The 17,214-nt window shown below is 42.9% G+C and overlaps 1 protein-coding gene across 1 annotated transcript in view; it reads right to left on the reverse strand.

Moving 5' to 3' along the window:
• Positions 1 to 7,694: 7,694 nt before the first annotated feature.
• The window catches only part of GRHL2 (grainyhead like transcription factor 2), a 53,042-nt gene continuing 43,522 nt past the window's right edge, over positions 7,695 to 17,214 (reverse strand). Inside the window, 3 exon segments of the mRNA XM_068396732.1 lie at positions 7,695 to 7,809; positions 9,063 to 9,127; positions 15,174 to 15,259. Coding sequence (XP_068252833.1) covers positions 7,695 to 7,809; positions 9,063 to 9,127; positions 15,174 to 15,259 — 266 coding nt within the window.

Here is a 17,214-nt window from a genome sequence, read left to right on the forward strand (position 1 = left end):
TAATACAGCAAGAACTTGGGGTCAGTCCCTTCAAGACGGGACCATTTGGGGGCGTCTACATCTCTTGTTGGGCTTGGAGAGGGAAGAGGGGCTCAGATCCAGCCTTTCAGGCAGGGCTGACTTACTCAACAGATTGAGTCTGAGAGAGCTGCTTCTCCAGATCACGTCCTGGGCCAAAAGACAAGACATGCTGCAGCTTAGGAGGTTTTTTCCTTTTGTGGTTTTTTTTTTTTTTTCTTATTAATGGAGAAAGCAGTTCAAACTGCACCAGGCAAAATGACTGACTTCAAAAGCATGTTTTTCCTTGTTGTATAGACACTCACAAAACAGCATTGTGTGGTTAAAAAGGCACGTTTGTGATAGTTTCTTTTTCAGTGCCAAAACATATAAGCAGTATTGTTTGAAGGGAAATAAGAATTTTTTTACTGTATTGTTATTACTGTTGAACAAATATTGTTTTTAAATGTTAGGTTTTAAAGACTTTTGTATTGTAAACTGTTTTGTGACATGGTGCTTTTTCATACTGGAATTACTGATTGCACCTAAATATGAATTATTTTGTTTTCTTATATAAATATGTTACCTTGAACAATCTTGATGAAAACCAATGTATGGTGGATACCAACGATTCAAACAAATTCTCCTACTGAAATCCCCTAAATGTTCTTTCCTACTAATAAATATCCTGCTGCAGCTAGCTATGATGTGACATGCGCTGTTACTCCCTTCACACCCTAACGCCTCATGTAGCCCCATGGTCTGGTGAACAAGCCTCAGAGAAGCCTTTGCCTGCCATCCTCACAGCCCCCAGCCTGCTCACTGCTGCAGGCAAAAGTGCAGCAGCCGGGTGAGACAGTTCGGAGGGCTTAGCGAGGGCTTAAGCTGTGCACGGGCACTGCGCTGGCACACTGCAGCCAGCTGGGCTCTCCGCTGCTAATGCAGTTTTTTCTTCAGTGGCCAAAGCCGGCAGCCAGGCACGGGGTGAGATAATGCGGGGTGGTTTAAAAAGCAAAGGAAGGAGAATCACAGAATCAGAGAATCATTTTGGTTGGAAAGTACCTTTAAGATCATCAAGTCCAACCGTTAACCTGACACTGCCATGTCCACCACTAAACCATGTCCCTAAGCACCACATCTACTCGTCTTTTAAATATCTCCAGGGATGGTGACTCCACCACTTCCCTGGGCAGCCTGTTCCAATGCTTGATAACTCTTTCAGTGAAGAAAAAAGAAAAAAAGGGAGCACAAGTCTGAGAGCCCTGGTCCTCCGGAGCTGGAAAGGCCAGCTTGGCTGGCTGAGGGAAGCTTTCCCTGCCATAGATAAATCCCTCTCTGGGTTTAGGGCATTTTTTTAACCCCAAATGACTAGCACACCATCAGAGGGGCAGGGTGTGGGGAGGGAGCACGGGTTGGTAGGGTAGCAGCTGTGTTTAGTTGCTGAGAGGCAGCTCGTGGGGCAGCAGCAGAGCCCCTCGCAGCAGGGCTCCTACCAGCCTCAGCCGGCTCTGGAGGGGGCTGGCTCCCGCTCCTGGGCTCCTTAAGCTCCTCAAACTTTTACCTGGGTTAAATTTGGAGTTGAGATTAGCACCAGGGTGCTGAAAGTAGTTTAAATCCCTCTAGAAGGTAACTGAAACCAGTGCCTATTTCCTCTTGAGATTAAAAAAAAAAACCAGCCTAACTGTGGAGCTGCACATTAGTAAGGGCCTGACACAGACTGGAGCCTGGATGGAGCATCAGTTACACCACCAGGCCCCCCGCGTGCTCAGTGCACCTTCAAACCGGCTTTATCAATCACACGAGCTTCCAGCGTGCCGGAGTCGCTGTGATATATGTTGCCCCCCACCCTCCCATTACAGCCATAATATGATTTAGCATTAAGGTGTATAAAAGGCAGGGGTGTGAGGACGTGTTTGTTCGCAAGGGGATGCTAGAATCCTCCACTTACCACCTTCGCTGGCCAGCGCATCTCCCTGTGCAAAGCCCAAGGCTTCTGTCCCAGCCCAGGGATGTGGATGGGCTCCCACCGCGGAGCCTGGCTTCGGGTGACGGCCACCGCTGGGCTCTCAAGCACATGCACCCCGGCAGCCCGGGACTGTCCCTCCCACCGCCTCGGGGAGGAAGGGACCTGAGACCCTGCAGCTCACCGGCTTGTGAGCCCTGGGCCTGGCCCTGTTTGGGGAAGAGCAGTCTGCAGTCAATCACTGTTTTCAGCAGCACAAATTGAGCTCAGAGCTTGGAAAGGTGCCAAAACCCACGGCTTTGCTGCCCCATTGAGCCCCCTAAAGATTCAGTCAAGAGCTAGAGAGGTGTTTTGTTCCCCTCTCCTAGGAGAGGGACAGTTTTTCTTAAAGACCCTTGTTCAGCTGTGTCACAAACGCCTGGCCTTTGAGCATGCTGTGGGTGCAGCAGTTCCCATCAGCCGACACACTTCTCGCAGACAGAGCCCTTCCAACCACTCAGCTGCTAAAGCACTCGCACTTTAAGAGCCACTCAGTAAAATTACTTCCTACAGAACACGATTAAACGTCTATCGCAGGAAGTGCCCAGGAAAGGTGATTACCTTAAAGAGCTCCATGGGAGCTGCTCCTGGCTCACCCCACACTGCTTATCTGGGCAAAGCCCCCAAGAAACTCCCCAAAACCTGCTGGACTGAGGAGCTGTGGTGGTGGGGATGGCACCTGGAGCTGTGAGCTTGTGCATGGGGACTACCAGCACCAGCAAACTGCAGCCAGTCCCACAGCTGCTATCATATGTATATATATACACACACATATACATGGCATTATATACACATGGCTTTTGGTTTCTACTGTAGCTCAGGTGCTGACTGAGACCATCGTCAGGGCAAAGAGCATGTGGTGGGAGGGGAACGGGTCTCTGTGGTTTCCGCTGTATCTGGGAAGACCTCTTCTGCTCTTGGTTAGTCAGCCATACTCACCAAGCTACGGAGCGGTTAGTGCCTTGCTCTCCTTCCTGCTGTATCACAAACAGCTGACAGTTTTCAAAATTATTAGAAAATGCCAAGTACACAGGTGGACACAGCTCCTCTATGAGTATCTTATGGGAGACAGTGTCAAAGGCCTTACTGAAGTCCAGGTATACCATATCCACTGCTCTCCCCCAGCTCTACCAGGCCAGTCATTGAACCCAGGTTTTAGTTTGTTTGCTTTGCGTTTTTTTTGTCTCTGCTTTTGTTTTCTTGGTAGCATGAACTTCTGTTTTCTTCTTTTCAGAAAGTTTTCTGGGCTCAGAAATAGGAACTCAATCCCCGGTATGCAGTAATACACACCACATCAACAGAAATATTATCTCATACATAGGAATATTTATTCTTTTCCTTCTTAAAAATGTACAAAAAAATAAAATAACTGTATTTACAGTTTATCAAACCCCTCTCCCAGTTGCAACACTATTAAGTTACATAAGCTATTTTGTTAATATAAAAACACACTATTTACACATAAAGTTTCCTTGTTTGCCAGAAAGAGGGCTTGTCACAAACTTTGGCACAAACATTCTTGTTTGTATCTTGTCTCAATTCATAGGAAACAGAAGAGCACATAAACATTTCATTAGCTTTACATTTTAAAAGCCGTAAGATACTCCTTTCCAGTTCCATATCAATCAATATACAGCATCTTTGACAGCTAGAGAGTTTAGTTTTTACTAATTGTTTGAATTCATTTACAACATTTAAACAATTCATAGACTGAAAGAGGAAAATATACAAGAAAGACACTTGATCTCTGAATTCCATTGACCAAAAACTTCATGTGAGAGGACACACAGGAAAAAAAAAAATTCTTTTCTTTGTAGTTTACATTCTGTGGTAAAAATCCTCCAAAATGTCTTGATGGGGATATCACCGTACATAACAAAGCTTCACTGCATGGATGCACTTTATGTTGGGATATCAGCACCTGACTGTGTAGAAAGAAACTAAAATTTGAGATTTGGGGGTTTCATAATAAAACATCAAATGGACGGACATAGTGCTAAATCTGTAGCAGGAACCAAAATTAGAGCTTAGAAGACTACTCTCCTTTTGCACATCTCTATCAGAGTCTTTCAAAACACATCTACAGACACTGCACTGCTCTAACTTTTCATAGGGAAAATGAGTTGAGTAGCACGCCACCCTTCAGGCTGCACCAGTTAAGATTCAAGACTGCTGTCCTGAAGAAGGAAAGGAAATGAGAGTTTTGTTCCTTTAAATAAACAACCACAGCAGTGCCACAGAGACAAAAGGAGGCAAGGCAGATATTCCTGTCCCCTGCTGAACAGTAGACAAATCTTACTTCTATTTAACTCATAATATTTGGAAGACCCAGTGTTAATATTTTTCATGAAACAAAAGCAACATGTATATTTTAAACAATAGACACGTGAGTACTTTGTACTCCTCAAGACCTTTGAATCAAGCAGGGGATAAGGCAGGCCACTGCTTCAAAAGTTTGCATTAGTTGTACTGGCCCTTCCCCATCACTTTGGTGGCCTGTTTTTGACCAATAAGCCCTTAGAAGTGAACCCTGAGAGCTTGTAGCTTGTCATGACCAGCATCCAAGGTCCAGTGGTTCTCCAGCAGCTGATGCTGTTAACTACAACCAAAAGAGTGCAGGGTGATGTGCTTTTTGTACTCAGGTGCTTGCAATGCATCTGGAGCAGAGAAACAAAGCCCTCAGACCCTGGCAGATAAATAAAGTTAAGGGAGATCAACCTTAACTAGTTCTAGTTGTTGTTTTAAAATACTCTTAACATCAGGATAAATCCTACTCATTTTCCTCAACCCCACTACCTTCATTGAGACTGTAAGAAGGAACTAAAGGCAGGAGTATCAGCTTCTTGTATCAGGAATTTGCACACTTTAAGACGTATTTAGAAAAGCTTTCTGTTAATTCTGAAAGCGACTTCCCTTCCCTTTCCTTGCCTGATCGAAAGCTAAAATGGCAATGGAAAGATAGCTCCTTAAGCCCCAGTATTTCCTGGAGCGTTGCAGTTCTCACTGATCCTACGCTGCTCCTCAGCACAAGATGCTGCAGCATCCAACAGATCCCAGCTCATCTCCACCCCTGTGTAAGACAAGAATGTCACATTAACCTGAGTGCTGGTGTTGCCAGGTCAGCCCTGCCCTTCTCTATGAACCCCAGATTCTCACTGTCCTCTTTTAATGCAGCACATCACAACCCGGGCCAGCCTCGGGCATCACAGGCATTCCCTGCAAATAAGAGAGCTTACAGGGCTCAACTCCTGCATACATTTACTCCTACGCTTCACTTGCAGCTTCTGCACAGACATCATGACCAACTGAGAGATCCCAGCTAATATCCTTAGGATCCCAAATATCATCAAACAACAGAGAAATACAAGAACCAACACCAATACTCACCAGTCCTGTGTGCTGGTCTCAGTTCCTAATGCCACCTATCAAAACTGTCTTCTTTTTTCGTCAGGAAAAATGTATCTGGGTTAAGTCAGCATAGATATTTTATCTGAGCCAGAGCCAAGTGAAAACAAACTGAACGACCATAAGTCCCCTGTATTCCCAAGATGTCTGCTCTTAAGCAGGGCAGCAAGAGCATCTTTGCTGGAGTACGTATTTATAAAAAGATATTGGAATTACTACACAACTCTGCATCAGAAGGAGAAAGAGCACACAACAAAGGAAAGGGGAGGGAGGGAGGCAGGGAGAAAGACAGAACAGACACTTTGCTTTGCAGATGTTTGTGGATTCTGGATATGTTAGCCCTGACGTAAATGACTTGGACCTTTCATAGGTTCTGGTCCCACAGGAACTTCGACAGGTACCTAACGTTTCTATTTGAAATACATGGGATGCTATTGCTGTTGCTAAAGAAGTTAAGAAAGTGTGCAAGAGCTTGCAGGACAATTCATGCATAAACATGACTAAATCAGACTGGTCAGCTATCCCAACTACTTTGCCTGGATGTAAATAGCTCCACACAGCTCAAAGCACCAGCAAATGAGTCCTGTTAAACTAGGCAGTGTTTCTTTATGCCATTAACCACCTAATGAAAAAAAAGAATCTGTGATTAAATGGAAAGATTTCAGAAGGAAAAAAAATAAACTCCAACGGCTTCATGTAGGAAAGGACTCTCACTTCTGTCTGTCACACGGGATCCACACACAGTGCATGGAGAATGAAACACTGAAATTCAGAGGACTGTATGTTGAGTGAGGAGCTCTCTACGATAGCCAGAGGAGCTGGAAAGGAGAGAGGTGTCAGGTTTGGATGCACCGGGGATATTTAGGCCTTGAACCCCTTTTCTGGTATGATTTTAGCCTGAAACTTTCTCTCTCGCAGAATTCTTGAGACAGAGGTGGAATTTGATGGAAAAACCTTGTAGTTAAACTTGGGTTCGGATCCAGCCCTTACGAGGGAGACCTATCTCCACACCGCTATTGTGGGCTACTCAGTCTCCGCTGGTAAAATTGTTCTGGTTTTGATAAAATATTTACATCAAGTCCGAGTTTATACCTCACCTGACTGTCCTAGGAATCAAAACAGAATGATTCAACGGAGATACAAGAACAAGTTTCCTTTAAGAAGAGTTTGAAGTCCTGTTTCTTACAGTCTAAAGGAATGCTTTAATGAGCAGGCTGCTGCGGAAAGCACCTTTCCCTCCACAGGCTTGAGAAAAGCCCACTTCGAGAGCCCCGCTTCACCAACAGAACAGGCAAAAGTCCCTTCTGTACCTTTAGGCACACCAGGCAGCAGACACACAGGTGCCTCTAGCATTTGGTGATAGCTGGGTGAGGCACTCAGGTATCTACAGCTGGGACTTGGGCACCTAAAGTGGGTCCCATTGTGCCAGAGCACTCCAAACGCTGTAGCACATTTTGCTCCAATATTTCAGTATAAACCAGGTGGGCAAGGGTGGAGCATATGAGTGCAGATGCCGTTACCAGCTGCTCAGTACACACTCCTTAACAGGTTGCAGAAATCTAATCTTCTAGAAAAGATTCTGTTAAACCCTAAACCCAATACATACAAAAACATAGTGGCAGTAAACACGCCCACATACAGTAGTTAAAATATATTATTGCATATTATAAACATTATATACAAGGTTAAAATGGTTTCTTTACCATTTACTTACAAGTGACATTTGTAGCTGAATGCCTTACTTACAAGTCCTCATTGCTACGTGCTGAGAACTACCAGAGGTATTTGGCAAGACTATACACTATAGAGAGATATGGATCAGTCTGAGCAAGGGAGCTCTGTCAGCCACTCTCCCCATCTTTAGCACTGCACCAGTTTTTTAGCAATGACAGAGAGAACTACTGGTAAAGTGATTTACACCACATTTCTGAAACTAGACCAGCATGGTTCCTTAACACGTTTTAGAATGAGCTTATCCACACTAAAGTATGGGTTAAAATCCTGCATTTCACATTCACAGTGGGTCATTTGGTTACAAATCTGGGGACTGATAACTGCTTGTACACTAGAGAGTGGGGAACAATAAATAAGGGACCAGGTTAACATGAGTGGCCTCACGTTTGAAAAACCCAAGCCTATATGCAGTGGGTGCACACGTGCAGAATGGAGAGTATTTAAAGCAGTCTTGTAACAGTTTCTCTGATCAATGTTTGTCAAGTTCCAGGGGAATCTTCTGCTTTCCAAGAAGAATGAAATGCTGTGGTTCCTTACAAAAGGGCTCTGCCTGAGGCTAGATCTCCGTCAGTGTGACCTTGAAGCCTTCAACCATGCTCTCCATGTGCAGGATGAAAGTGTCCTCATTGGAGTAGTGCTCAATAATGTTGTCATCCATATTTACCAAGATACTGGTGACAAAGGCAAAAATCAGAATTTTTATGTACCAGGACACTGAAAGGGAAAGCCACACGCTCCCACTGTATGTTCTCACTTCACTACAACGCAAAACCAGACTCCAGCACATGACAGTACAGGGACAATAGTGAGAATCATCATCAAGATCTGCCCCATAGTCCCTTATAGTCTTTGGATTAGAGGCTGCTACTTGCCAAAGTAGTTAAGGCAAAAGACATGCCAGTGCTGGGACGTTAACCCACTTCATAAGCTGCCTACATGGCAAACTGCACTCCAGACCCCTGGCAGACCCAGCTAGCTGGTGTTCCCCATGCCTGGTGTTGGCTCCCCCAGGTACACCTCCGTGCTACTCCTCAGCCATGCCGCGTGAGCTGCTGCTCCTCTGCAGTGTGAGTCACTAAGAGGGGGGAGCAGTGTAATTTGTGCTTTGCACACAGCTCACAGGTGTAGAACTCACCTTGGATGTGAGAATATCGACAACAACTATTAGAAGTGTATATGAGTGTTTTCCTCACTCTTTACAGTAAAGTGTTTCTTCAAAAAAATACAACCCTTCGAAACAGTGTTAGAAAGAAGAAAAACGTGAGAAGTTTCACCTGTCTTGTCAAAAGCTAAAGAAATCCCCAGATAAAACAATGCCCTAAGCTAGAGTTACAGTTGAAAATCGGTATCTGATTGATTTAAAATGATATCACTAGAATATTGTGGTTATTTAGAAGTAAAAAAAAATTAAGCGTAGAGATTCAGATTTATGGCAAGGAGTAGTAGCCTAGCTATTCTAAAATCACAGCTGTGATGCTCATATCTAAATTTACTCAGCTGAAACCCCTGCAGAAAACATTGCCTGCCTGCCTTTCAGACTCAGGCAGTGGCTTACTTCTTCCTGACACTGCAGGGAAACTCCACTCCACATTCATAGCAAAGGCTGTGCCTCTGCCATGCTAGTGCTCCATGATGTTTTTAAGTGCATAGTCTACAAAACAGACTTTATTAGAATACATTTTCCAAACACAAATTCTGTTCCTTCACAATAAGCCTATGAATACTGGTGAGATACAGGGTGGAGATTCACATTTCCTCCTCTGCCACTCCTTGCTGTCTCCATAGACAGTAAGATTTCAGGGTTATGGGCACGTCTCCTAAAAGTGTTTACACTGCCCAGCATCATGAAGCCCCAAGAATAGTTGGGATCCCTGAGTACTTCTAAAGGTTCCTGCAACAGTCCCTAGTTAGTCCATTTACTTACCCCTTTTTGCTCTTCTTATAAAGTTTTGCAATCTTTTCAACTGGCAGCCCATATTTCTCAGAGATCTGAAATAATCAAAATAAAATATCATTAAAGACTAATGAGAAATATGAAATTATCACCTCTCACTTTACATAAGGCATTAAAACACTATCTCTGCCAACTTCAACAGGATAGCTATACAGAACAGTCACTCACAACCATATCATAGCTTCATTTGAAGATGATTCGGGGAGGAATAATACTAAACATCTTGATCAAAAAACCACAATTGTTTCCATCCAGAAACTTGAAGGCTCTAGTTTTCATAGGCTGTGAGTCATCAAAACTGCCTCAGCATCTCCTACTGCTCTGCTCAAGAAGTCGACACGCTTCCCAGCTTCAGATTTTACTAGGGAATTTCAACCTGATTGATCAGCCACCTTTCTGCCTTTTCTTATTCTGATTTTCTGGGCTCGTGGAAGCAAAGGCTCCTTCCACTGGCAGAAGGCAGATGTGTAGCAACACAACATGAGCTGATGGATCAACAAAAAAAACTGTGCACATTTCTATTTCTCAATGGCATTTCAAGGTTTGTTAAGCTGACAAGACCCTCCATGGTACTCCTTTTGTCTGAAAAGTATCTTCAAGGTACCCTTCATCATGGGAGGGCTGCAAACACGCTACACACAGGATTAGGAAGCTTCTGTATTGTTGGGGAAGTGACTCAGTCTAGTTACTAGGGGGGCAAAATAAGAACACTATTTGTCTCATAAAACATCATCTGAGTGTACAGATAACAAGAAGAGATGCTGCAGAGAAGTGGGTTAACAAGGTAAGGGACTTCTGAAATAAACCTCTTAACAGATACTCAAATGATAAAGCAGAAAATACAGGAAAACTTTTGAAGGAAGAACTACTTAGCTGACAAATTACCATCACTAACAAGCACTTCACTGGTATGTTTTGGCATTGCTTGTAGGAGTGTATTAGTAACTTTTTTGGATGTCCATTCTGCAGTGAGCCTGTGGTGCACTCGTGGAGATGGTGTCCCTGACCCCACAGTCTGAGCCAGGTTTCCTTTCCAAATTATGACTCTTCTTTGAGGGAACAGGTCTCACAGCTCATACTTTAGAAGAGGATTGTCCCAAAAGGCAAAATAATTACAGAAAAATTACTTTTTGTCAGTGATTAATGTTCTGTGGTACTCTACATCCAGCCAAAGTTAGTTTCCTGCTCTTCCCAGGTGAAATAAAGTTGCAGCTAAATAGCTGACTATTTGTCTTCTGCATTAGAGAACTGAAATGCACAATTAAAAATCCATTTAAAGAATGCCAAATATCAGTCACTGTAAAATCCTTTCTTTCTGTTTGCGATCAGACTTCTGTTGAGAAAAAGTGATATTTTGGAGAAGTAAATTAAAGCAATTGTCATGAAATAGAAAACAGAAAGAAAGCAATGCATAAACTCAGCACCAAGGACAGATTCAAACAGCCACAGGTTGAACCCCAAGCACAGCTCATGTCCAGAGAGCCAGGATTCTCTAAGAGACAGAATTAATTAGCCACACTTGCCTACATCACCTATACTTGTATAATTGTCATCTCACCTATGATACAATTTTGTACTTAAAAATTATAACGTAACTCTGAGATTTTGAAGAACCAATAAAGCCTCTTTTACACTACAAACAGTTTCCTCTTTATCACAGTGTACATCTGTGGCTAACAGAAAGGGGAGGTTGTAAATAAGGAGTAACCGATAAGGTACACTAGACCCATCTACTCCCAAAGTTTTGCACCTAGCAGAGAACAAAATACAAATTAAATTGTGGGTTGTATTTGCTACTTCAGTTTTACTCACACCAGCATGTTTCACTGCCCTTTTGGATACGGTGCTGGAGATACTGATGCTAGCCCTGGCTGCATGTTCTCACCTGCCTTGGGAGAGGCCTAATCTAGCATCAAGGCTGTGCAAGCTCATACGCTGTACAGTCACACTCTCTCTGCTGTTGGGAGCAGTCCACTTTGTACATTTATGAGAACACCCCGCTTGTCTTTTATCTCACACAATCATCCTCACTATCAGACTATAAAACCAATCTTTTTCACTCTGAGCTCTCTGTAGCCTACACAAAAGGCTCTGTGTAGCCTACGGAAAAGTGCTGTAACCACATGCACAAGATGGAAATGCATCCTACAAAGGAGTTCCATAACATACTCAGCTTATCTGGAGCAAGTTCAAGTCTTTGCTCCAAACAAGGCAGAACAAGGGTGATTCAAAGTCAGAGTTTGCCATACCCCTGTGTGGGATGTCCTGACCTATTCAAGCTACTCTGCTCCTGTACTTGTGTAGGCACCTGTACCTTGCCCCTCACTCACATTCTACCCCTGGCTACCACCACATTTCCAAGTCTCCCTTACTTCAATGCCTCACCCTGTGCTGCCTGTGGAGGGCAGCTGCCTGACCTGAGGCTGGTGACTCCTCTGGGGTACCCAAGTGCCACACTGTGAAGGCAAATCTTGACTGTCTTAGAGAAGTTCTCAGAGAAACTTTCATGTTCTCTTTTTATTCCTTTTATTCTTTCATACCTTCTAGCTTTGCTTACCACAGTCGGAATAGAATGACATCAGATAAGCAATCTGGTGCTGAACTTCTGTATCTGTGGTTTTGCTGTACCCCTAAATTTAAGCTTTCATGTAAAGCAATAATAAAAATAGCTCCATTTCCTCAGATTGTTGAAAAAATCCTTCTTAACAGGAATCAGAGGAAAACTGCAACCTGAAACTGCAGAAAACATCACAAGTCTGAACATGAGGAAATGATATATCTTCTGCTTTAGGGTGTTAACTCTGAAGCTTAGTGATACTGTAAAGATCAGTATTTGAAGGCACTTTTCACTGACTCTATGCAAATAAACAAGTAGGGAGAAATATTCCTGTGCCAAGGAGGTTTAATAGCAGCTAATATACAGCATTCTGCACATTCCAGCATAAAACTTCCCTAGGATATTTGGGATACCTAACACTCATGTATTCCAAATGTTGCTCAAAGTGGTTTGGGACTCTGGGACACCACTTCCTACACAAGCTATGAGAGGTAGGGCTGAGAAAGTCTTGCCTGTCACACTGCCTATGACAGGTGTAGGATTTATATAACATGCAGGGATTAGTGAGCTTTGCAAAAGACTTCCAGCTGACTGAATAAGCACATTTCTCAGGAACCCCTAAGGATTCGACCAATTATACCAGATAGTGAGCTGGGGACGCAAGGCTCCAAGTGGGTGTATGGGCAAGCCTCCCACTCACAGGCTCAGAAAACAAGTCTCCGGTGCAAATGTGGTAAGTCCTGCTGCAGAATCTGAGAAAGCAGGAGCTAGTATCTGCTAGGGCATCTCACTTAACACCCCCTTCTGAAACACGTTTCTTGCCAACTTGGGGAACACCCCTACTGCCAACTTCCATAAAAACAAACGCGATTTCTCACTACAATAAATTTTACAATAAATTTTTAAAAGATATCTTTATTCAGAGGAATATTTCCCTTTATAATCTCCATTGTCCATTTTTCAATCTTTTAAGCAGAGAATTCCCTCCTTCCCTTAGGATGCTTGAAGCAGTGGGAGAGCCTTCAGAGTGGCACTGAAATAACTGGCTGGGTGTCCCTTTGGGCTGCAGCCCCCTGGCATGGCAAGTTTGTCTGTGTAGCATATATGTGATTGCACAAGCCAGCAGAAATGCTTTCTCTGCTGGAGTCAGGATGACGAAAATGGCAACATCGGGGCTGGTCGAGGCATGTAGGAAAACATCTTTGCCAACTTATTTCTATGGAATGGTCCAGTCTGTTGCTCTGCATTGGTTGGAAGGACACAGACATAGACAGGTATCTAATAAACTGTTGTATAAGCAAGCTTTATTGAACTCAGCTGTTAGCTTTTAATTTTAGAAAGACTTTGGGAGATGTTTGAATTTCCCAATTTAGGTCACCTTCTGTAATTTGAATAAATATGCGATTCTGCACAATGTAAGCCTGGGGTACTGACTGAGATCCACAGAGTTAACCTCACTTTGGATCAGTCTGAGAGCAGGATTTAGAGCTGGTCAGTCACCACATATATGTGATATTTTGCAATGGGCAGTTGTTTCACTATTTTCTGTTGATCAAGACTGACTAGTGTAGGATGCAAACATCTTAAAAAACACACATTTGCATCACTTTCTGAGATCTACTGTATCGCTGAAACCTGAGACCTCTAGATATTTGCCAGAAGAAAGAAATCTGAGAAGGAATCTGTTTGTTCATTTGGAATGGGGGTATATGAGAGAATAAAATAAACATAGTATCTGAGAAAACAATAACATTAATCATGGGAAATTAGGAGAAAGCCACAGACCATGAATAGTGATTAACAAAAAAAAAAAAAAAGTAAAATCCATAAACAGAGAAGGAGGGTATGACTCAGGATCATTGGTGCTGTCTTTCAGTTCTGGGGCTCTATTATATTCAGAGCCTCAATTTCTAAGTTGTTAGTAGTGAGTTTAGAATTGAATATTTAGCATGTGCACAACTACAAAATTACACGATCTGCTGAAAAGACCATCGAGAGTATTTAAGAGTATGCAATTTGACAGCTTTTTGTAATTGATTTATCTACGATATCCTACCAAAGAGAATTAAAATTTTCTGGATGTGTTCCTTCCAGTGAACTGGGACATTTTACAACAGATCAGATTTCTCTAGTGCCAAAAACATGCCACTGAGTCAGCAGCTGTGCTGACAGAGGTATGCAGAACCCTTTCCTGCTTCTGCATCAGCTTTGTTTTTATATCACACAGTGGCTGGAGAACAGGCACGGAGAGGCACAGAATACTGGAGATAAAATATTCATGCTAGCTTGGAGAATTATAGAAGGACTATGACATACTTTTAACTTCCATACAAGATGAAATCGTGTTACAGCTTATCATGAATCAGACCGCAGCCTCTTCAGGCGAAGCCTGGCTTTTATTATACATGTATGCTCTGCCTAACAACTGAGCTGCAGTCATAGCTAACAAACAGTATCAGAAAAAGCAATCAGGACATCCTTAGAATGCAGCTAACTCTCCTCAGAGATACCCTGATCTGAATAGGTGCTTTAAACAACTTCACTAACCCACAAATCTTTTTTTGGCTTTTGCTACTGGCCAAATATTGACCAAATAACTCAGTTTTTACTGCATTCGAACTGTCCGGTACATGCAACAAGACACTCTGAGAGTTTTATGAAAGCATTAATACACCCATTTCTAGCGCTCAGCTGCGCTCTCGAGAGACACTTTCATCCATTCCCATCTTCTCTCCTACATGTAGTCAAGGCTGGAAAGCAACTCAGCGTCCCACGTGTCAATCTCATATTAGTCCTCCCACCAAAGCAATGAGACACGTGGCTGCTTCTTCACTCTTTCCTCACCAAATTTCACATATCTACTAGCCATCAGCTCATATAAACAGGATGAAATGTGGAAATAGCCACTCATGATCACAGATAACACATAACAAGCAAAAACTCAAGCCAAAGAAACAGCAGAGGCAGGCTGGTCAGTAAAAGTCACTCTGGGAGTGAGGGCTAGAGAAAGAATATGAGAGAGGAGGTATGAATGACTAGTTTCCATTGGCTCAGCAACTGCCTCTTATATGGTGGAACAGCAATTGCACAAAAGCCATATGAAATTCACACAGAAACAGTGCATCCTTGGGCCTCTTCTTTAAAAGATGGCTATAAACATAACGATGGGCATTACAGGCGAATATTTAACAGGGTCTGAATCATCAGTTCAGAAAGAAGCATTCCAGAAAATGGAGCCTGCACCTGCCTGCTTCCGTGGCACTGGTTAACTGCCATTCCTCAAGGCTCAGGTCTCCTATAAATCAGCTCTGCGACTCTATCTAATGACAGCAACCTGCTGACAGCACTGAATTCGGAACATGCCAGCATTTCAGAGACATGCTCCAGAAAGCCTTTATGAAATGCTTTAAATGTATTTGAGAATAACTTCATCTTTATATTATGTTTTATCTCAATAATACATTGAAAGCCTCAAGACTTTCTTGCCAAGACAGACAAATGAAGTGAGGACATCGTATACTTACTGCTTCCATTAATCCCTTTACTGTGGGTGATTTCAGCATCAAAGCATCAAACACCTCATCTGTCTCCTTCCTCACATACAAAAGCACTGAAACAGAAAAAAAAAGTCAAACTTGGAGCAGGTTCAGTCAAATGAACAGATGAAACACCCCACACCGAGCAGAAAAACAAATATTAATCCATGACACATAAAACGAAGTGCTGAAGATGGTCTGCACTTAAAAAAATTTACCTCCATTTACTGAAATAAGAGAAGCTAAAAAGCATTGGGGCCCCGTCCCTGGGTCATAGGACAAAACACACAACCTAGGTCTTCCTAAACCTGTGTCTCAACTTGCACCTCTCCAGGCTTCATCCAAAAGACTGGGAAAGGACGTTCAGAAAAGAAAAGTCTGGTTTGCCTTTAGCTGAGCCTTTGAGAGCAAAGTCAATGAAAAGGAAAAGAAATAGTTCTCTCTGACATTACCACACGGAAAACTGCAAATGGGCCTGGCCAGTCTGAAATTAAACACTGGCAAGAGCAGTCCAAAGTAATTTGAGACTTTACAAGGGAAAAACATTCAAAAGCACATCCGACAGGCAGGCAATTTACCTGTGTGCCCACCCCTGCTCAGGTACCCAAATGCCATTTGTACTTCTGAAAATCTCCTCTTCCTCCCTCAGATGTCCTGCCGGGTCTTAGTGGTTCACAGGCGCAGTGCCCTGCCCCCTCTAGCTCTTGTTCTCCCCTCTCTGACTTGTACAGGTAAAAGGCAGAAACTTGCTGTTACACGGCAAAAGCAAAGCAGACAGCTACAAAGTGAATAAACATAAACACTAGAGAAGTGTTTTAGGTGTAATCTCACATGACTCTGATAAAGTAGCAGGTTAAATAAGGTGTTCTGCAATTTATTTTGTTCCCTAAATAAACTTCCTTTTCAAATAGCAGTGCTGCACGTTAGGTACAAACACACATGCACTGTCAGGTATTTTATGTCTGTGTGACTAACTACATTGGCAATCTTTCTTTTTTTTTTGGTAGACAGAAAAAGATATCTTTTGAAACTGCTAATACTTGTGGTCCAAAAAGTACCTTCACCAGGTAGCTCAATAGATGACTTGCAGAAGAACCAACAGAGATGATGGTATTTTTCACACAGAAGCAATTGTTTGGAAGCCAATTCTCAGGTCAAGACTGTAGCAGGATGGACTCAGGCCCATTTGCAGAGAATTGTATCTTCTTTGCCCAGGTTTTGAAATGATTGAAAAAAGATTTAAAACATGGGCACATCAGTCCCCTGTCTTGGTCTACAAACCAGACATGCAGGACAATGGTGGGTTTTGCATCTTTAATTCAGAAGTATGAGCCACAAAACTGCTACCACAGGCATGCAGAGCCACATCCTTTTTACCTACGTTTTGGTAATTCTTTGGGACCTGCCTCAGAGTGTCCTTTTAAAGGACTTAGAAGCTGAGATAACTTTGGGTCACAACCTAAATAACTGTCAGAATACAAGAGAACAAAAAAAAATCCACATCAGTAGTAAAACTTTATTGGGTTTGATATGTTCACTTGCATGAGCAAGCACTCCTCAAAGTGCTAATTTTACCTGTACTAACATTTTCATTAATTCAGTAATTCTTTTCTTGTGACAAGAGGGCTGTCCTGTAACTCCTGGCTTTTCAAACATCTGGACCTCTGCCAGCCTTAATAATTACAAACATAACTGAAAGGAGGAAAAATCACTCAGTCCAAGGTTAAAGTTGGGGACATTATACAACCCAGCTGCTGAGCTTTAAATCTCTCTGTTGTGCTTGACATGTCAGGCAATGTTATGCTGAATGAAGGATCCATTACAAGGATAACAGGGAACCTGAATCACTATTATACACGGAGAGCGCCAGCATTAGCAAACATATGGGGCGTTGTTGTTTTTTTCTTTCCTGATAGGTGTGAAAATCCTGGCTTTGATTCACTAGGGCACTTGTCCGTAAATGACTTCTGGTGACAGTGATGCCTTAAGAAGCCCCTGTCTCATCCCTGCCCTTATGCTCTGTTACTCT

The sequence above is a fragment of the Nyctibius grandis genome, chromosome 3, assembly GCF_013368605.1.
Source record: "Nyctibius grandis isolate bNycGra1 chromosome 3, bNycGra1.pri, whole genome shotgun sequence".
NCBI lineage: Eukaryota > Metazoa > Chordata > Aves > Nyctibiiformes > Nyctibiidae > Nyctibius > Nyctibius grandis.